Genomic DNA, 22893 nt, shown 5'->3' on the forward strand with positions numbered 1-22893 from the left:
CTCATGCTCGCGTGTCCAAACTACCACCCCTTCCTTATGTCCCCTGCTCGGTGTCACTATTCTGTATCCCATATTTTGCCCCTCTCATTCTTCCCTCACCTTCCTATTTTTCATTCACTCACCTTTCTTCTTTCCCAAACTCTTTCTATACCTTCCATCTCCCCAGTCCATCTCCTTTTTCTATACACCATCTCTTTTCTCTCATCTCCTCCCCACCCTGTACTTTTCCAGATTTCTCCTCAACATCTCCCCTCTCCAGGACCCCCTATTCATCTCATCTCCCAGGCATAGTACCTTGTTGTTGTGCGGAGCGTGCAGCGTCGTCACCAGACTGTGCAGGGTGTCAAACCCCACTTTAATGTTGCAACGTCGCTTCTGCTCGGCCGAGATGTGAGTTATACGCCGACTCTCCACCTGAGAAGAGACAATGAGCTCAATGAAAATCAATCACCCCAGTGTACATCTGTGTTCCCCCAAAGGCGGACAGCTTGATGGAGCTCCCCCAAGAGCTGCCCCCCTCTGCACAGGACCAGCGTGCTAAGGGTTAACATTTGCTTGTACTTTGCGGAATGTCAACCCCACCCACTGGAATGTTAATGAGCCAAGAGGACACAAATAACTTTTTGTTCACAGCTGCACTGAAAATCAACCACCCCAGTGTACATCTGTGTTGCCCCAAAGGCGGACAGCCTTTGGCGCAGCTGTCGGGCAGCCAAAGGGTGTGAGCCGTTCGCTGCTGTTTGGTGATGTTAAAGCTGCTCAATTTCAAATCAGAAATTCACAAGCCCTTTATCCTCTGTACCCAATTTTCCAACTCTATCTGTCCTGTGAATTGACTGTATAACCTCTGTTCTTTTAATGTAACCATGTATATTTATAACTCTGTGCCCAGGACATACTTGAAAACGAGAGGTAACTCTCCATGTATTACTTCCTGGTAAAACATTTGATAAATAAATGCCCGAGAATTCCGAGGTGGTTGGACTGCTGGTGAATAAAGGATTTGTAACAGTATGGGGATTCCAACACAGAGACATTAGGAGAATACACCTTCCAATATAAGAAATACATGCCAATAAGTTTCCAATATACAGCAGGATATAACAAACACACAGATACCCAGCAAGCTCTCAGAAACCCCCCAAAATTACCACAAAATATATATATGTATGTAAGTGTCAAAATGAGTGCTACTGGGCGTGGCTAATTGTATAAAACAAGAAACAAAGAAGTCCAGAGCAACATCCAATTGTTTTATACAATTAGCCATGCCCAGTAGCACTCCTTTTGACACACACACACACACACACACACACACACACACACACACACACTAGTAATTTGGGTGGGGGTTCTGAGAGCTTGCTGGGTATCTGTGTGTTTGTTAACTTTGTCCAGCTGGTCTCAGCTGTTTTGGAGGTTAGTGGCTCCTCCCACCCAGGGTTTAACGCTCGCCCCTCCCCACTGTCCAAGTAAGCAGGTTTTCTTTTCATGCAGCTGGTTGCGACAGGTTCAATGCCAGGACCATCCTTCCTCTAATTATAGAGGTAAATAAGGATTTTAATCAGTTAGTGTTAGGACCTGTGATATTATGGTCATGCCTTGAAAGTGGCTCGCAGGCTTATACGCTTTGGCCAAAGGGTTAACTAAATTACCCTTTTTCAAGAAATATATAGGTATTTCACTGTGTATTTTTGTCACATTGGATGTTGCTCTGAACTTCTTTGTTTCTTGTTTTGTAGGATATAACAATACGTAGATATTGTACACTAGAAGGTAGGATGTATGAAATCTAAATGGTAAATGACTTCTTGGTTATAAATATGGTTAGCGCCCAGAGAGAGAGAGCAGAAATTCCCACTACTTTTTATTATAAAAAAAAAGTGTTTGTGAAATGAGACAGGGAGCTTGAGGGGAAATGGAAAGGGGGGTAGCAAATAAGAGAGGTGTAGATGAGAACTTATAGAAAAAACAGATAAGTGCGCACTAGAATATATACTTAATAAAAAGTGTAAATTGTGAAATCAATTTAAATCAAAAATACCCCACCATGTGGAAAAGGTAAATAAATATATACCAATGTAGATGAGCGTCTGCTGCTGTGCATAAAGGGTAGCCCAAGACCCTAGAATCTAGTAACACAAAAACATGAGAACGTACTGGGTACAATATCTGTACTGCATGGTCGCTTTTTTTGTGTTAACTGCTTTATAGAGGGGAATTGCACTACTTTTTTTGTGATGCATTAAGAAACCTAAATTGCGCTCAGCCAAGATCTCTGTAGGAGATTCAGTCAGTGAAGGGTACATTGCTCTGGAACTATCCCATTTGATGCTTCAGCTTGTTCCTGCCCTCTATGCCCCCAGGTCTCGCAAAACTTGCAAGAGGCTTCCAGTGATTAGACACAAAAACACTCAGCACCATTATGCAATGCAAGTAGGTTTACCCCATTCAGTGATTGAGGCCTACAGTGCATATCTCTGTAACCAGTTACAGACCCCTCTGGTAACAAAGCGGTTGGGATCCAACCCTTCTCCCCCTATATATAACCTGCCGTCTTGTCCACTCTCCGGGTACCCTTCCCCCCCGTCCCCTCTACTCACCTTCTTGCGCTCGGTCCTTCCCCAGGAGTGAGGAGACTGCACATAGGACACGCTGAGCGAGCTTTTGCTTTCCCCACCTGCCAAGCAAACGTCACAGGAGGAGTTATTGGAGCAAATGTGTAAACTTGCAAAGCAAGGACGGGGTTAACGTAGTTTTCACCTTTGAAATAATCTGAATATAGGTCCTACTAAGCTGAATTTTACTGCACACTGTTTAACTCTGGTCCAGGATGAACACTATGGCCGCCGGGTCAGCCTCTCTCCCACGAATAAATAGGAAGCTGCAACATCAATAGGACATGACACACTGTGGCTGCTTTTCAATGTGGTATTTTTATGTACTAGGGCCAAACCCACGCGCATTTCACGTGCTAACCCTGCCCGCGGCAAAACAATGACGGGTTTGGCTTTCTTTCCCCACGCTCTCCCCCACAACTATCTCCTTCCCTTCTCCACGCATCCCTTTCATTTAATACCTTATGATGTCATATTCTTTCTGCCGTGCTCTCTCCTCCAGCATTTTTGCTTTCTCCTCACATTTCAAAGTACACTCTTTCCTTCTTCGTCTGCTTTAAATCTACACGTTACAGCTATCCGACTCTCCATATCTGCCACCAGGCTATGTGTATTATGGTGTCAAAGATGAGCTATATGTCGCCCAGGGGCGGACCAAAGTATTTTATAACATACTGTAGTAAGCTACATGACAGGGGATAAAATTAACTAAAAAGTACCAGCCGGGAACCCAGGAAATGCATTTCAATTCTGGAAGTTCCTCCACTACACATTATGTAAAACTAAAAGGAAGAAAACCCATTCTGGGTTGATTTCTCGGAGTTCTACTTGCCCAATTAGAGGCAATATTGCAGGACTTAACAAATCCACAATGAACGAGAGGTTAATAGATATTCTGTGTCAAAGAGCACAATCGGCATACTTAGAGACTTGCACTAGAGTAGTTAGCACTGAAGAGGTTAATAATGCAATATTCTGCTACCTAAAGCCTAATAAAAGTATATAGTATACAACACATGCTTAATAATGCAATATGCTGCATTGTAGGAGAAGGAAACAGAAGGATATGCTGCAGTTCTATTGCATAGAAGAGGTCTTGGATGAATGCTCTGCAATATATAGTAGAGATGGCAAGACTGAGTCTGATAACAATGACACTAAGCTTGAGGCAGGGGAACCTGGTTCAATTCCCGGTGTCAGCTCCTTGTGACCTTGGGCAAGTCACTTCATATCTTCCTGTGCCTCAGGCACCAAAAACATAGATTGTAAACTCATCTGGGCAGGGACCTGTGCCTGCAATATTCCTATGTACAGTGCACTATACTGTAATTGTGAAGTGCTTTTAGTCCCATTGGGAGAAATGGGCAATATGAAATAAGGTTATTATTATAACTAGACATTATTTATACACTTGCATGCTTCAGCCCTGGAGAATTCAGCTCCATTTCCTCTTCTGCGGCATAGATCTGCAGAGTATCCCTTCAATCTGTAACCGTTAAGCATTGAATGGAGAAACGTTCTAAAAACCTCAAACCTTATGCAGAGTTATAGACCGATGCTATTTTCTGTGAAGGGTGACATGGAGTAATGCTCTGCAACACAGCACCTGCACTGGCTTTAATAGTGAAATGCTCTGCAGAGCTTCTCTTGCAGAGTGCAGTGGAAGAACGCTTCGCAGTTTGTTTGCCGTATGTGGCATTAGCACAATGTTCTGCAGAGCTCCAGATAATGGATTGTAAGCTCCTTGAGCCAGTTCCTCTCTTAATATTGTGCTATTTTATGCATGTTAGATTGCATTTATTAGACCACTTATACACTGCAAAATATCTTGGTGGCTTAATGGCCAGCTGTATGGAGGCAATAGTGCAATGCTCCGCAGGATATAAGTTTCAAGGGGTAATTGTACAAAACAAGTCTCTAACCACGATGAGAGAAACGCCAAGACACACTGCAAGTCAGACGGAGAGATGTTCTGCAAATCTCTAGGTCTGCAGTCATTTAGAGATGCTCACCACAGACTGATGTTGGGGAGAGTCTCTCTGTTTTGGGAAGAAGAGAAGGGCAGGACAGGGACGGGGTCCCAGAGATCAGGACTGCACTGCTGCCCTGGGTACAAAGCACAGGGCTCACAAATATAGAAGGGGGAGCAGGGGAGAAGCCAAGAGCAGAGGGGTTGGAGGATGGTTCGGGGGCAGCAATGCCAGGGAAATCCGACCTTCCTCCTGTCTGGGGATAAAACAAAAGAGACATTGCACTGTAAATCAAAACTGAACTGCATTGTTTCAAACGACACTTTGATGCCACCATGCAATATTACTCTCTGCTATTCTTGTATTGGTGCTATTTAAAGAAAGATGTACAACACCAGTGAAACACCTGCCCTGCAGCACCGTCTGGTGATCCTGTATTGATGCTGTTCAGGCACAATGCAACTAAACCACAGTCCCAACCACAGCATCCTCTACTGTTAATGCAGTGAAACCACCCACAGACCCAGTTTTACAATACCCCAATCCTATCCTGAACCACACTCCTGCACATCAAATCTGCCTTCTTATACCATTATATAGCTCTCACCAGCCTTTGTCGATCCACTGCTGGGTGAAGGCCTTTCGCTCTCCCTTTGCTGGAATATGCCCTGTGTTATGTGTTCTCGTACAATATCATGTAGCAGTCTTCAATTCTCTTTATGATAAGTGCACAGTATTGGATTGTCGATCCATCGTCTTGTTTGAGTGCAATCCTAATCATACGTCGCTGCTTCATCTTCAAGCTTTTGCGGTCTTCTTTACCATACCAGTTATATTTTCTTACATCTTCAGTTATACATGTGTTGATTGTCATGCACAGTTCTGCATATTCGGCTCTTGTGTCTTGGGCTGGCTTCATTTCTTGTTATCTCCTCAGTAACTGCTTTGCCTCATCTGATATTTTCTTCTCAGTTTTTTTTTTTGCTAGCAATTCCTCAATTTTTTTACTGCGCTTTCAACTAAAATCTTCATAATTATTTGTAATGTGTAGATAAATAAATGTACAACCTTTTTGTTACCACATCAATAAAAAAAACTCTTGCGAACTACTCTACAGAAAAAATAAATCATCATATAGTTAAATTGTCAACATTTTTACCCCATTCATCAGTGGACAGTGTTTATTGCATTGCCCCCTCTGGAAGTCTTATCAATTACTGTACTTTAATGCTTAAAGTTTAAACCAGACACTTGACTATTTATAACTATTCATTTCTACGTACTGCAGGCCGCTCATCGGAAATTCGCATAACACGTGGTTCACTTCTCGGCACATCGACACTGGCAGTGCTAGTGCAGTCCTGTACAGATACCCCTCACACAACCATGTGCATGAATCTCAATCCTGCCCTGCAGCATTCCCTGCTATTCGTGTACCAACATTGCCACCCACCCTCCCGCACACACACTGCTTTGTCTGCAATTTCCACCCCCCAGATAAATACCTTACCACATACTGCCATTGTAGCTAATAATAATAATAACATGTCCTTGTATAGCGCTGCTAATTGTACGCAGCGCTTTACAGAGACATTTTGCAGGCACAGGTCCCTGCCCCGTAGAGCTTACAATCTATGTTTTGGTGCCTGAGGCACAGGGAGTTAAAGTGACTTGCCCAAGGTCACGAGGAGCCGACACCGGGAATTGAACCAGGCTCCCCTGCAGCAATCTCAGTGTCAGTCAGTGTCTTTACTCACTGAGTCACACCCTCTCCCAAATAATTCTGCCCTTAAAGGCCCTTCTGTACCACTACAGTTGTTGTTACCGTTGGGTTTGGTCCAGTTGGCCCACCAGATGGCATCTCTGCGGCGGAGTCTGGCTTAGCTGCCGAGTAAGAGAGATCAGTCAGAGAGAACGCAAACATGGAGCCATATTTACTAAACAGTGCTAAGCCATAAGGAGCCTTAATTAAAGTCCATTCACTTGAAATGCTTAGCAAATATGGCCCTGCTGCAGATACTCACTAGTTCCCGACAGTCCCGTATAACACAATAATTCATTACAGTATATACATCACCCAGGCTGGAATTGGGATAAAGGAAACAGCACACTGAGTATCTTGGAATAAATAACTTGCATTGTGGTCCAGAAATGATACCAACGTTTCAGTCCACTATGGGACCTTCATCGGGGTGGTGGTAAAAGGTATGTATAGCGGGCCAAGATACTCTGAGCTGTATCCTTTATCAAAACGTTACTGCCTGGATGATATATGGTTATTCTTTATGATAGTGAGTGTGTGTAAAAGGGCTTGCAAATAAATGTTTTAATTTCTCTGGAAGGAAAGAAAGAAAGAAAGATGGTTTGCCCGTCCAAAATCTTCTTGATCACACAGTAACACCACATATAATGGAGTAGCCAGAGGAAATCAACCCTCTCCTGAGTGTATCTATACAAACTAGACAGACTTGGAAGAGGGTTGATTTCCTCTGGATATTCAATTGTGTGTAGTGTTACTGTGTGTTTAACCAGCGTTTGGACGGGCAAACCATATACAAACTAGCCATTATTTAAAATATCTAAAATGTGTCAGATTTAGGTAAAAAAAGGGCATCAATTACCCAGATGTAACCACATTGAAATTTCACACTCATTAGTACAAACTGCCCCTTTAAAACTTCATGGAAGACATCCCTTCCTTCACGTGATATGAAGGTCAACTCTTTGCTACGGGACCCCTTTTTGCCCCCCATTACCTGCAATGTGTGGTCGGTTGAGACTGTAGATGGGTCTTGTTGTGCCCTCTTGTGCTGCCCTCCTTGGTTTGGTGCTCGACACTCTCCCTCTGGCTTTGGGCATGGGGAAGACATGAGGGGGATCTCCGTGGGGTGAGGATTCTGAGTACTGGGAATAGACCTCTGCATGGATGGGGGGTGGGGCAGCTTGTGCAATGGTGTCAGGATCAGTGGCAACACCAGTATAGGGAGGTTTGAGGCAGGATACAGGTGGGAACAACAGGTCCTGACATGGCAGGGGGAGGTTTTGGGAAACCCGTGGTATGGGAAGTGGGGGTGATGGAGGGAAGTGGCGAGTGGTGAAGCTATCATTGGGAGAAGTGTAATGGGATAGGGGTTTGTGTTCAACAGTGGAAGAGGCACAAGGAAACGGGGTGCTGGCAAAACCAGAGGAGAGAGGGGAGTTGGGAAAACAGGAATCTGACCGGGAGCCAAAGGAGCTGTGGGACTGGGAGAGAACAATGAGAGCCATTACTACAGAGAATATATAAATCAACTTGCTGCATTGTATATTAAGAAAGAGAAAGAGTATGAGACAGTAGTACATAGTGCATGGGGACATTATCATGTATACAAAGTACAGTAAGAGAAGGAGGAACATACAGATTACATAAAATAAAATACAATGTTGAAAATGCAAAGAGAGAAAGAGAAGTGGGTAATGGGAAGAGACACAGAACGATGAGGGTGAGAGAAAGTGGAAGAGGTGAGAAAGAAAGACTAATATAGAAATAAGAAAACGAGACAGAGGGAAACAGACAAGAGGCACGGAGAGGCTTCAGAGAGACACGCGCAGACATGAGGGTGGGGACAAACAGAGACAAGTAGTAAGAGAGGGACAGAGAGTGAAACAGGGAAAAGAGTGAAGAAAATGCGAAGGGGGAGAAAAGGATTGAGAGAATGGCGCAAACAGATACACAAGGGGTGTTGTACGGTATATATACTGTATATTCAGACCTGCAGGTTCTTATGACAGGCGACAGCAGAGTGAGGGTGGGCACTGGTCCCCTCACTCAGGCTGGAGTAGCACTGATGTTCTTGGAAACACAGGGGCAGTTGCTGGAAGGTGACAGGCCGGGGACCACCAAAAAAATCTGCAGAACAGATAGGAGATGAGGGATCCCTGTGATCTCACAGTGCACCAACCTAACCCAGCTAGCTCAACCGGCAACGTGACCCATGCAAGTCCCCGACCAGGGAACACATCTGCACAAATAACTACTGGCAGAATCAAGTAGTCAACTTTAACTTCGGCCCCATGGGAACTTCAAATGCCTTGTGAAGAGTGTTAGTCTGGCCTCGTGTGTCTATCTGGCAAATCAATACTGAACCTTGAGAAAACGTTGGATAAATAAATACTAAACACTATTTTGCAGCGCTACTCTTTTTGCGTCATTCTATAAATAATACAATATAACCACGAACCCGCAGACGTGGCACAATGCAGAGGAATGGCAGGCATATAGCAAAAAGTAATGGGTGTCTATCTTTGCCCGGAGAGATGAAATTCTAATAAAACAATGGGTGAAAGTGTCACGCGCTGGCTAAGGTTCACTTTGGTTTCCCAAGAATACATTGTGTCTTGTTGGTAAATAGTTTCTGATGTAACAGCCGTAGTCCTATTGTGCAATGGGAGACTTCCTGCACGGCGTGCTTGTGTTTACGGGTCTGATGTGGGGGAAGGAAGGAGGGTGGGAGCAGAGATAGACCCGTGGAACAGCAGAACAAGAGGAAACGAGGTACTGCCACAGCCCAGAATGTACTACCCCCTCTACAAACAGCCCCCCCCCCCCCGCGCCCCCAAAAGTGTCTTTTTATTTTCTTGTTTCTCTCATTCCAGTAATCTTTCATTTCAGGGCAAAACATTTAAATATCATTTTTTGAGGCTCGTAGTGCAGACAGAATAAATAAATAAATAAATCAATGGGGCACCGACAAGTGTCCAACAGAAAATCTGTCGCATTTGTCTTTGTGTCACTGTTACCCATACTGGGAAGGTTGTTAGACAAATTCTCATGTCATACAATGTGTTGACTGCAACACAAAGTTATGGGTGTGGTTAGTACACGTTAAGCATCCATCCCAACCTTATTTAATATGGATTTCCCCCAAAGCTGCAGTCTACAGCTATAAACAGCACATATAGCCAAGTCTGTGTTAAGTACAGAGCCAGCAACCATCTCACGGACAGCATTGGTCAGCTTGAGCTTGGGTGCTAGTTCTGTATTGTGAATTAGAGAGCATTTGACAAACCAGTCACAGTTAGGTTATAGTTGAGTGGGGGGAAAGAAAATGACAGAATCCCTTCACATCGTTCAGTAACACGCAAGAATAGTACGAATCCACATATTTTATGCATCCCAGTCTGTCCCCTTCTAGTAAACAAACAGTATTCCTACAAATAGTTTCTATGGAGTGTGTTGGAAGAACTGCTACACAACACAGGCGATGAATGCATTGTGTGGCAGTGTTCTTCCCTCCTTTGTATATAAGCGCAACCCAAAAGCAGTACACACTGTATTTTAGGTACCGGCCATTGTATTCTTTGGCGATTGTTTAGTAGCGCTGTACACCTGGGCAAACAGGAGACATTGTAGAGAAGATGCTACGTGGATACACTGCCTGCACTTTGTGGCAGCTCAAACAGATGTTGCTTAGTGGGGCAATCGCTTAAGGAGAAGTGAACTGCACTTTTTACCCAGAGCCTCGTGTAATAGATGCTTTTTATGCAGAGGTGGTGGAGAGAAACAGAATAATCACATTCTCAGGACCTGTTCAAGACATCAGGAAACGGGGAATAAAACGCTATGATTAAAAGCAGCAATCTTTCCTCGCCCGTTATTGCAATGAATAATTATTGGAATTCCCTTAATGCTGAAAGAATTGTTGAATATTCAAAGTTCAGCAAAGAACAAGACCTCCGGCAGCATGGATTTACCGGGGGAAGATCATGTTAAACAAATCTCAGTGACTTTTTTTTGTGGGCGAATACAATAATATATCAAAGTAACTGGTGCCCTTTAATATCTTAATTAGTGATATTACAAGTGATCTGGAAGGACAGCAGGAAGGGAAATTAAGCCATTTTGCAGAAAACACAAATATTTGCCATATCCGACACTCCATTGAGGGTCAACTAAATTATTATTCATTTAGGTAGATGGGAGGAATGGTCAAGAGCTTGGCACCTACAATGTAATGCCAACAAGTGCACGTCGGTCACAAAAATCCAAAGGCAGAATCTGGGCTAGAATGGCACAGGAATGCACAGGTATTTAGCACCGGCACTTATATAACAGCAAGAATGCACCGGTACGTAGCGCCCGCACTTATATAACAGCAGGAACGCACCGGTACATAAATAACAGCAGGAATGCGCCGGTATGTACTGCCCGCACTTATATAACAGCAGGAACGAGATACTGACACTTGTCCCTCAGAGGAGGAAAAACATTACATAAGAAGAAAGGACCAATCAAAAGATTTAGGGGGTGGGACAGAGGAGAATAGGACGAGAACATAGGCAACTAGAGGTACAGATGTAGCAAGACAAGACTTACTGTCCCCAGCTCCACGGATGAAAAAGTTCAAGTCGTCGGCGTTGGGGACAGTGTCTTCACCACCCTTCACTTTAGCTATGCTGGGGTGTACCTCTGCTGTTTGGTAATCATACAGCTACTCCTCCCTATCCAACCCACCTCTGGGTTTTGGGGCACCTTTTTGTGTTCTTACGTGTATATAGAGCAGTGTTTTGTTATGCTCTAGATCTTGAGAAAGGTCCCTGCTCTAGAACTGAAACGTTGTTAATAAATCTTTTCTTATTGTAGCCCCCTTGGGGTATGCTAAAAGTTTATGTTGGCGAGTCCTGGAGCAAGTGTGCGTGGGCGTGCACGCTGTTAGTTCATGCACGGACCCGTTTTTTGTCGCGAAAATTTGTTTGAATAGATTATTTCCCTCAGTATACAAGAGGTCCCTGATACACAGCAAGAACAAAAAAAGCTGTATGGTGCTCAAACACAGACCCAAAAAGCTGTTAGGCTCATGAGAGTATAATTGCCATAAATTGTATCCTTGAAGTATCCCATACAATAAAGTGACCACCTCCAGAATGATAGCACCAAATCCACCAGATATCAATAAACTGGAAGAGTACCACCTCTTGAATGATGAATACTCACACTTGCTAGTGTCCAGCCCAACACATTGATGTGGGATTATAGCGGTGTATAAATAAGTGGAACAACTCACTGTTAGGTAGGATGGTCTCCACTGGGATTGATCTTCGTAGGCGTGTGCTACCGGCACTCCAAAGGACTCAACAGGGTAGATGAAGGAGAATTGGAGCACTACTACAAAAACAATCCTTGTATCACACCTTGAGAAAGAGAGGAATCTCGAAACGCGTTGGTGGGGGCCTTAGGGCTCGTTTTTCTTGTAACCATGCTCTGATCCATTAAACCTTTTATTTTGGGACCCACTCTCTAGCAATTGTTTTTGTAGTAGTGCTCCAATTCTCCTTCGTCTACCCTGATACACAGCACCATACTCCTTGATAAAGCACAATTTTTGTGCGAAACGCGTAGGAGGTCCTACACCGCATTTGGGTCTTTATTATTGAATACATTTTTTCATTTTTATATTATCTGGCTCCCTGGGCAGTGCGCTGCTTTCTTTCTTTTTGTTATCTTTATTTCATAGCTGCTGTGCTCCTTTTAGTATTAATATTGTATAAATATATGCATTCTGGAACCATGTACACAGTACTTCACAATACAAATCATAGTCAATTCAAATTCAGAAGTGCCAGATAGTATTGTGTGATTGAACAATTTGAACCAGGAGTAAGTGGCGAGTCCTGGTGTGTATTACTGCATTGTCTACTCTGCTGTTTACCTACAATCTGTATCTGAAGCCGAGAGCTCAGTAGAGCAGAGGGAGGATACTGCAGCCTTAGTGTGGTATGACTGAGGGGGAAGAGCAAAGGGTTATGGGAAGGTCAGGAAGTGGTCAGCCCCAGGTCACTCAGGCTAAGCCAGGGAACCAGGGAGGATGTAGGTTAGCCACAGAGCAAGGAGGAGCAGCTTCCGAAAGAGGGAGCCTCAGAAAAAGTCCTGCACCACCCATTAAGTCCCAGCTCTGCCAGACACTGACACAGAGGGCATAACACGGTGCTGTGACCCCATCCATAAGCTTGCATCCCGTGCTTTACCGTCATAAATCAGACTCGCACACATTGCTATTTTACTTACACATAATGCAGGGCTATGATCTGTCATTTCACTCCGCCCGAGTCGGACAACCGGTGGTGGAAGCGCTGGGCCCTAGTGGGTGACTAGTATCACTGCTTCCTCTCCCCCTACCCACTTGTGGATTCAGAGTACCACTGCTCCTTCTCCCCCCCCCTAGTGGGTGCAGAGTATCACTGCCCCCCCACTAGTGGGTGCACAGTATCACTGCTCCCCCACTCCTACTAGTGAGTGCAGAGTATCATTGCTTTCCCCCCCCCCCCACTAGTGGGTGACGAGTATCACTGCTTCCCCCTCCCCCCACTAAAGGGTGCAGAGTATCACTGCTTTCCCCTCCCCCACTAGCGGGTGCAGAGTATCACTGCTCCCCTCCCCACTAGTGGGTGCAGAGTATCACTTCTTCCCCCACTCCTACTAGTGGGTGCAGAGTATCACTGCCTTCTCCCACTACTAGTGGGTGCAGAATATCACTGCTCCCTACACTTCCACTAGTGGGTGCAGGGTATCACTGCCCCCCCCCCCACCACTCCTACTTGTGGGTGCAGAGTATCACTGCTTCCCCCCCTTCCCCCACAACATTTTTATTTAAAACTTACTTTCATTTATAAGGAAATGGAGATTTAGTTTAGAAAGCCTCTCCCCGTCCTATTTTTACTTCAGAAAAGATTTATTAAGCGGAGATCTTTATTTAAAAATCGGTAGTACCGCTTTTTGTTTTTAAGCCACTTTGACCGCTGTCTACGAGACACTGATTAGCAATCTGTTAAAGACGGCATTTAAGAGTTTTTCATGGAGAAAGAAAGAAACGATTTCCTAGGTGAGCAGGGGGTCACCGGACAGTGTCAATTTCAGAGCTCAGAGGAGACCCCCTGCTTCCCCAGATTCTTACCTCAGCCGTATCGCCGAGACCGAATCTCCGGCGGCGTTTCACCGCCAGTGACCTCGCCGCAGGGCTCCTCCACCAGGTAAGTCACTAACCCTAAAAACCCTTACCTTAAAACCCCTAATCGCTAAAGCCACTAAAGTCAACACCTGCTCTAACCGCTAAACCCCCTACCCTAAAACTCACCTTCTCACCAAAGTGGCAAGCGGCGGAGCGTCCAGTTGCAGAGTGGCTGCGGCAGAGGGTCCCTCTGCGGCCAAACGCCGGTGCGGATTTGGCGGTGGAGTCACGGCCACAACCAAATGACCCATTTCGTACCTCGGAAGGTGTCCTCGTTCGACGGAACGATAAACCGCCATATTGTTCACCCTGGACGGCACAGTAACCAGGGCACTTTCGAAGGCAAGTATCTTAGGCCGCAGGGCGTCCTTGCAGCTGAAATGAATGCGGTTCAGCCCTGGAGACCCCCTGCTTCCCACTTATACAATATCAATATTTTAACGATAAAGCACATCTGGTAAGCTTTTTCCAAAGAGTTACACAGTATGCTCCCTTGTGGTACCTTTACAGTAGTCTAGCTTTTTCAGGTTTTAAGATATTTTGCCCCAAAAACTGCAGCTTACACATATACACACACTTGAGTTTTACATTAAGAGTTGACCAGCCACCTTGGATTGTAATGAGAAAAGCCGAGCTGTCTAAATACATATATTTTATATTCATACAAACGGTGTAAGTACCCCATGACGACCGGGATTCACTATTCCCTGTTAAGGGTTATCGGAGGCTGACCCCGTGTTAGCGGACATGGACTTAAATGGCAGCGGATGCGAGCTCCAACACTCCATACAGGAGCTCAGTGATTAAAGTCCACAGAAAGTCCGTGGTGACAGAGGCACGTTCTTGCGATCACTCCTTGGTGGGGGAGAGCAATCACATGATCGAGGGATCACCGCTGACGCGAACGGAAGAGGAGTCTCCTCTTCCATTCATCGTCCGTTTAGATCGGGATCTCCCCTAGCAAAAAGCCCATGGCATTGCCACTACGTTATAGGTCCCCATGCGTGCCAGACCTCATGACGCTATAGCTACTTCACGTGGCACCCAAAAGGTTCAAATGCAGCTGACCACTTCATGAGAACATGAAAGACTTCTTCATTTTTTCATTAAATAAAGGGACCATACAATAAATCTCTCATTATCTGGACAGTTGTAGGTGAATAGGAACTTCCATGTTAAGAAGACATTATTAAAGACTTCCGATTCGCCAATGGCATGAGGTTCAAACTTAAAATTTACGAGATCCCGGCCAACGGCAAATTTTGTTGAAAGTGGATTCCGTGGTTTTTGAGGATGGCAAAAACGTGAGTACGTTTGGCAAGTTTTGTTGCTCTCTTGTATGGCAAATAAAAGTGTTCCAAATAATGGTATGAGAGATGGGGCTATGTTCCCCTTTAGTGTCTTTCACTAAAAACACAATTCCAGCGTTTACAGCGCGACACGAAAACACACACTGCATTCTGTAGGCGCACCACAAAGTTTTCTTTATTTTTACAGAGATGGAAGCAGCAGTCTTGTGCTCCTAAATATCAAATAGGAGGACTTCACACACACCTGAGAATATGAAATCTTTGTAACGCTTCCAGCTTGGGACAGAAGGTACAAGGAGAAAGGGGTTTTACAGTGGAGAGTCACGGCTCCAGATTCTCAAACCTTGACATACTTCCGTTATAAAGGAATATAAAGCACTAAAAGGCATTGACATAACTGAATACTTGTATGCATAGCTCCACACACAGCACACAGGGTATACGTACACCTCTACGTGCAATGCTAGCATAATGTGTAAATATATACAGCTCTACAGCTGGATACAGACATGCCAATTCGCACTAGTTAAACTAATTTGGAGTTCGTCTAGCTGGTTTTGTTAGCACACGAAGTCACAGACTTCAATGAAGTTTCATTGCGAAATCAGTACTTTTAAAATTTTATTTTTGAACAAAACCCCCTAAATTTCACTGGTTTGTCTACGAGATATATACATACACACATACAGTACACACACACATACATACCTGACCCCCTTATAACGCGATCCGTTACAATGTGAATCTGCTTATAACGCGATGCAAGCGTGGCTCCCAATTTGCGTATTTATGAATACTTTACAACACGATTATTGATATCTTAAATACTTTATCGTTCAATGCATATAATTGTACATTATTTCCAACGCCATCTGCTTATATCGCGATTTGATTCTTTTTTACCCCAAACACAGCGTTATAAGGGGGTTGAGCTATACATATACTGTACACACACATACCTTCCAAGACACAAATACAATTCCGTGTATGACCATAGAATAATACAGCAGCATGAACACTTCAAATGCTAAATGCCCAAATACAGCACTTAATACACAAATACAGTAATTCAGAACTAAATACACTAGCAAAACACAGCACCGCTGCCTTTGCACATACAGTACTGACAAGAGTGCAAAGTGATGTGTGTATAAAGAACGGGCTCTATACACACAAACATACACCTACGCATGGCTCACATTTACCCTTACTCTCTGCAAGAGGCACTGATTCAAATGATAAAACTGTTCTACAGTACATTCATTGAATATTCCCACGAGCCCAGTGCATACAGGATGTAACACACAGGTACTTAAGGACAGAAGTAACCCAACTCCTGAAGTGCAGCATTGCTAAAACTACCTACTGTAGGTGAAGGCGTTATTGAAGTCATTGTATGACAGTGCCATGATAAAAAAATGTACTTGATCACATACCTGTGGCCACAGCAGGTAAATCCCAGGACCAGTCCTGTGAGCCGGCCATCTCCCGCACTCAGACTGTCTTTTCCTCGCTCGCTCTCCCTCTCTGTGTCTTCCTCCTTCTATTGCCCTTTCTAACTCCGTGCCATACACCACTCCCAGGCTCTCACCCTTTCAATCTGTCCCTCTCAGTGCAGGTAGTTCCTCATTTCTCTTCGCTCTGCATCTCATGCCATGTGTAATTATTTCAGGAGCAAACTATTCTGTATCCCCAATGTACATCAATAGGATAGTCCATGGATGTATGGTAAATATATATATTCTTCTGCAAACGTGTGTGTGTATGTATGTGTGTGTATGTATGTGTGTGTATGTATGTGTATGTATGTGTGTGTATGTATGTGTGTGTATGTATGTGTGTGCGTATATATATATATATATATTGTCACATTTTGTTGAATTACAAATAATGTATGCACAGTTTTTTTGTTTTTTTTTCCCTAAACTGCTAATCTGTAGTGGTTAAACTGAACACTGTTATATGAGGAGTTAAATTGTCAGCAAAGGAAATGTGTTATTTTGTACAAGTATTCCGCCCCTTAATTCAGTATTTGGTAGAAGCCCCTTTGTAGTTTGAGTTTTCTTGAATCAGTCTTTACTAACTTTGCACAGTAAGATGGTGACATTTGTTGCCCATTCTTCACGGGAAAATTGATCCAATTCTGACTGGAGTTTGTCGCGGATCATCGATGTGCTGCAATCTTCAAGACTCGCCATAAATTTTCAATTGGATTTAAGTCAGGACTTTGACTGGGCCACTCAAGAACATGAATTCTCCTCTTGTTAAACCCCTCCAGTGTGGCTTTGTGCTTCTGGTCATTGTCCTGCTGAAATGTCCATTTCCTCCCCAGTTTCCAAGTTTTCAGTTTCTCTGGCTGACTCAAACAGATTTTCCTCAAGGGTTCGTCTGTACTTTGCACCATCCATGCTTCCCTCCTTCCTGACAAGCTGCCCAGTCCCTGCTGAAGAGAAGCATCCCCAGAACATGATGTTGATGTGCAGTGTTGGTCTCCTGATCACAAAACCTTTTTCCACCTGTCTGCAGTAATATCTACAGTATATGCTTTTTTCCCCAAACACATACGGGATTTAAAAGTGATGAGTCTTTATGAGCAATGGCTGAGCAACTAATTGAGCCATCTGTGCTGAAGCTTAGATAATCCTTAAAACGTGACCTGTTGGGGTGGGGGTGGGGGAGTCTTCGGGACTGAAGTGGGGAACCCCTGATTTAGGCCAAATGGAACAGAGTGTCAGAACTCGGATTCTCCCGATATTCAGAATAGCACAACCCTACTCGTCATTCGATGAGATTGCAGCTTTACAAGTTGTAATTTATAACACTCAATTCTGGAAATAATGATTGCTGTCAACTCTTAAGTCAATTTAGGCTGTCTGCAGATACCTACCTCTCATTACGGTAACACCCTTGCTATGGATGGCTTCTGGTTTTGTTTAGTCCTTCTGTAATTCTAACAAATGTTTGCTCGATCTTGTAATGAATATTGCTTATTCCACATAATATTCGTCATACTGGGCACTATTTACCAAGCGGTGCTTCTTCATAAGTTCAACTGAATGGGTCAAAAGGGGTCTTCTGGCCCTGGAACCAGCGGTTGTAGCTTAGCACCAATTACTAAACAAGGGCCTTTTTAATGTCAGCCCTGCACCAGGATCCAGAGATATAAATCTGGGCATAGACCATACCTAGGATACCATATTTTCCCCAGGACAAACCGGGACGCTCGCACACGCGCAGTCAGCGTGGGCCATTTGCGCATGCGCGAGTGGCAATTTTACTAATTTTTTTTTACTAACGAGACATTTACTAACATTTTGGGGCACCAGAACAACACAAAAACTGGGACTGTCCCAGCTAAACCGAGATGTCTGGTCACCCTAAGCATACCTTTTATTTCATGTTTCTTTCTGTTTGCGACAACGCAAAACACACGCAGCTTGTTATTCAAGTGTCTTACATGCCAATTGTTAGCCAGGGCACTTTATAGCACCTCACAACTGCTAGTGAAGGGAGAAAAAATAAATAAAATTAAAAAACAGTGTGCTAAATATCTTTAAGAATACTCCATTTTATGCGCTTCCCTCACCCCACAGTTAACGTGACCAAAATAATGCCTTCTCTGCCAGAGGAGCTCGCGACACGTTCGTGTACGGAGAACATCACGCTCGTAAATCTCATGATACAAAAGCGACACAAATAGAATCAACGCAAAACTCTGGTCAGATTGCATCAGCTTTGCTTCTGGGTTAGTCCTTCCTTCTCTATAAATGACCCCCTTAAATCAGCTGCAACAATGAAGAGGAGGGGGGAGGTTGTCTGGCTGGGGAGGTAAGACAGTCATCTCTTCTCCTACGCTCCCTCACATTAGCCCCTCGTGCTCCTAGTTTCCCCTTTCTATGAGTTTTCTGCGGTTTCCCAATTGAATGAAAACCAAAAAAAAAGTTTGATGACAGGTCCCGGAGACAGGAAGTACAAGGGTTACTGGCATACAGAAATGTTAAGAAATCAGTGCTGTGCATGGTACAAAGTGTATAGGAGAAACAAAGCCAGAATTTTTGCAATTATTTTTGTTTTACTTACAAAGTTATGGTTGGACTATCCTCTTAAGGCAAAAAAGTGTTTTATTGTAGAAATATCCCCCCTTTTTTTTTACTGCACGGACATTGTATAAGTCTCTATAACATCTTCGGTGCCCCACTGACGTGCTGTGTGCGTCAAGAAAAGTGGCCCTTATGATGTGCACCGTACGTCATTGGCCTTTGATGTTTTTTTAAGGGGCTGACGGCGCTCCGATCACGTACCTAACTGAAGGGGGCGGGGGGATGGAGGGAGGCCCCTTCCCGGACACATTAGCCCAGACAGCCGGAAGCCATCACGTGATCGCTCCGAAGAGCGGTCACGTGATGCAGACGTGCCGGAGAGTCCGTGGTCACGAACCTCCGACAATGAACGGGTTATAATTAGGACCAAAACATTTCCAAATGTTTAAACAAGTTTGGAACGCACTGAAATCAGGCGTACTGCCACCACGTGTATTCCAGGTCACATGGAGCAGGTAGCTACAGTATGTATTAAGCCCTACACAGAAGATTTACAATTAAACTGGTAAGAGTTATTTTTATACATGGAGGAATGTTTCAACAATGTCGCTGCCAAAACGGCAAATTTTTCACATTTTTTTAATATTCGTGAAATCACCGGAACTCCAACAGATCAGTTGCTAATCCTTTTTTCATAAACATTTTTATCCCCTAAAAATAAATATATTAAAAAAAAATGTGGGTCAGCATTTTCAATGCGAAAATAAATAAATAAAAATCAGCGAACATACTTTGTTTAGCTACATTGGACCACTTCGCTTATATTTTTAACCCTGAAAATTCCCGTGAGTTTTTGCGGTTCTTAAAGCTTTATTTACTATATAGTGCTTAAATAGTGATGTTTGTATATTTTATGAAACATGCTTGCATTCACAAATGTTGCTAGCACAGGTAAATACGGATAAATGCATAGTAGTGCCTTAGGGGTCAGAAGATGAAATATTTTTGGGTAGCCAGTAGGGATGTACTAGAAAGTGACATGATCAAAGTTATTGCATTGTTCAAGGCCTCTTACCACAATTCAGGCCCCAAATGAGTGGTTTGTGTGGGACCAAGTAAACTATAAATGAAATAAATCAGATGTTTTTGCATCACAATAAATAGGGTGCATCGGAGTAATTTTTGTGGCTTAAGAAATTGCTCTTCTGGCTTGTGCTCTAGCGCAGGGTTTCCCAAACTTTTTTTTCCGTGACCCGGTTATTTTTGAACTTCTTCTTCGTGACCCACTAAAAATTTTATCGCCTATACTGGCCTATAGGGCCTGCACAGACACACACACAGCCACTGATACACACACACACACACACACACAGCCACTGATACACACAGACACACACACACACACACACACACACACAGCCACTGATACACACACACACAGCCACTGATACACACACACGCAGCCACACAGAGACACTGCTATACACACACACACACACACACACACACACACTGATACACTGCTACACACACACACACTGATACACACACACTGATACACACACAGACACTGATACACAGACACTGATACACACACACACACTGATACACACACACACACACACACACACACACACACACACACACACACACACACAGCCCCTGATACACACACACACACACACACACACTCGCTCGCTCTCCCCTATACGCACACAGACACAAACAGTGAATTACATGCAATGACTGATGTGAGTGACTGGAGCGGGGGGGGGGACAGGGACTGGGTGGGAGGAGGGGGGGACTGGGTGGGTGGGAGGGGGGGACTGGGACTGGAACTGGGTGGGTGAGGGGGAGGACTGGAACTGGGTGGGTGGGGGGGGACTGGAACTGGGTGGGTGGGGGGGGGGACTGGAACTGGGTGGGTGGGGGGGGGGACAGGAACTGGGTGGGTGGGGGGGGGACTGGAACTGGGTGGGTGGGGGGGGGGACTGGAACTGGGTGGGTGGGGGGGGACTGGAACTGGGTGGGTGGGGGGGGGACTGGAACTGGGTGGGTGGGGGGGGGACTGGAACTGGGTGGGTGGGAGGGGGGACTGGAACTGGGTGGGTGGGAGGGGGGACTGGAACTGGGTGGGTGGGAGGGGGGACTGGAACTGGGTGGGTGGGAGGGGGGACTGGATGGGTGGGAGGTGGGTGGGAGGGGGGACTGGGTGGGTGGGAGGTGGGTGGGAGGGGGGGAGGCAGTGACTGGGTGGGTGTGTGGGAGATGGTGGGTGAGTGACTGGGTGGGTGGGTGACAGTGACTCGGTGGGTGACAGTGACTGGGTGGGGTGACTTACCTTGCCGCCGGACGCTTTCCCCTGCTGCCCCCGATATCCCCTGCTGCCCCCGATATCCCCTGCTGCCCGGGACGGGAGGTGGGCTCGAGAGGTGGTGCCACGGGAGGTGAGCTCGGGAGGGGGTGCCACGGGAGGTGAGCTCGGGAGGGGCATGCACGGGAGGTGAGCTCGGGAGGGGCTGGCACGGGAGGTGAGCTCGGGAGGGGGTGGCACGGGAGGTGAGCTCGGGAGGGGGTGGCACGGGAGGTGAGCTCGGGAGGGGGTGGCACGGGAGGTGAGCTCGGGAGGGGGTGGCACGGGAGGTGAGCTCGGGAGGGGGTGGCACGGGAGGTGAGCTCGGGAGGGGGTGGCACGGGAGGTGGGCTCGGGAGGGGGTGGCACGGGAGGTGGGCTCGGGAGGGGGTGCCACGGGAGGTGAGCTCTGGAAGCGGGTCGCGGGGGGAAGCGGGCCGCAGAGGAGCTGGTACTTCCTCCTCCGTCCCACGTTGGGAGCGGGGGGGAGGAAGGACCGCGGGGGGAATCGCTGGCATTTTTTTTTAACTTGAGCGGGGGAGGGGAGGGGGGGGAAGACACCGCGCGGCCAGCCTCGCTGCGACCCGGCAATTTTGGTGCCGTGGCCCGGTGCCGGGTCGCGACCCACCATTTGGGAAACGCTGCTCTAGCGCCTCCTCTGTTTGTGAGTCTCCTCACCCATTACACCGGGGAAGACAACATTTTTGGGAAATCACATTTTCTCCCCTATCCTGTTGTATTCTCTGTAGGGCGCTCCTCACACGTTCATAATGACGGTCTCCATTTAATGTGACCGCCAAGAACAGTGGAATAACATGTTTCAGGTCCATATGGACCTTTCATCAGGTTCATATGGGACCTGAAACGTTGTTGTTCCACTGTTCTTGGCTGTCACATGAAATGGAGAATTGCATTATGAACGTGTGAGTAGAGCTGTACTGTGCATCTCTGTCTTAGAGGGGACTTCACAGTGAAGAAATTGTTTGTCTATGTTGTGTTGGCTGCACACGCAGGTTTCTCCTCGCCTGAGGCGGTTTCCCCACACTTTGGAACTGTATTCTGTGTAGGGAAACGTGCAGTTTTCCTGGTATGTTTCAACAAAGCATGAAGGATCTAGTGGAAACGTGAAATTCATTGTGATATGCCAGCCACTATATCCAGTGATGGTTGGAAAGAGGAAGAGGCGATTTAATGTCTCAGTTAAGTAGAATAACGTTTGGTTACAGTGCTGCTCACAGCTCGAGCGCCAGCTAAAGTGACTTCCCATAGTTCAGGCACTAAACGGAGGCTCTTAAAAGGAGCACTTGAAGCCAGGGTCGGTGCAAGGGAATTCGGCGCCCCAGGCAAACTTTCAGCCTCACAATGTTATACCCAATAGATTGTTTTTTCTCTAATAGTGATACACACTCCCTCCCTCTCTCTCTCTCTCCTTCATACACACTCCACACCCCCCCCCACATCATTCCCCCCCTCTCAGTCTCTCTCTCCCATTCCCTGTCGTTCTCCACTCAGTCACTCCACCCCCCTCTCCCCACCCAGTCAGTCATTCTCTCTCCCCTTCCAGTCATTTTCGCTCCACCCCATTCCCATCAATCTCTCCACCCCACCCCAAATGTTA

General features: G+C 45.6%; 1 protein-coding gene across 4 annotated transcripts in view; it reads right to left on the reverse strand.

The window, feature by feature from the left end:
* Nucleotides 1-22893, reverse strand: part of MLXIPL (MLX interacting protein like) — a 121658-nt gene that overhangs the window by 8371 nt on the left and 90394 nt on the right. For all 4 annotated transcript variants that reach the window (XR_012800441.1, XM_075594483.1, XM_075594484.1 and 1 more), the window contains 6 exons: nucleotides 8341-8477; nucleotides 7345-7831; nucleotides 6414-6472; nucleotides 4631-4844; nucleotides 2604-2680; nucleotides 295-414 (listed from right to left, as the gene is read on the reverse strand). Coding sequence is in view for 3 of the 4 variants with exons in the window: in XM_075594483.1 (XP_075450598.1) it covers nucleotides 295-414; nucleotides 2604-2680; nucleotides 4631-4844; nucleotides 6414-6472; nucleotides 7345-7831; nucleotides 8341-8477 (1094 nt within the window). In the remaining variant the exon portion in view is untranslated. The remainder of the gene's footprint in view (nucleotides 1-294; nucleotides 415-2603; nucleotides 2681-4630; nucleotides 4845-6413; nucleotides 6473-7344; nucleotides 7832-8340; nucleotides 8478-22893) is intronic.

This window comes from Ascaphus truei, chromosome 3 (genome assembly GCF_040206685.1).
Source record: "Ascaphus truei isolate aAscTru1 chromosome 3, aAscTru1.hap1, whole genome shotgun sequence".
NCBI classification, from domain to species: domain Eukaryota; kingdom Metazoa; phylum Chordata; class Amphibia; order Anura; family Ascaphidae; genus Ascaphus; species Ascaphus truei.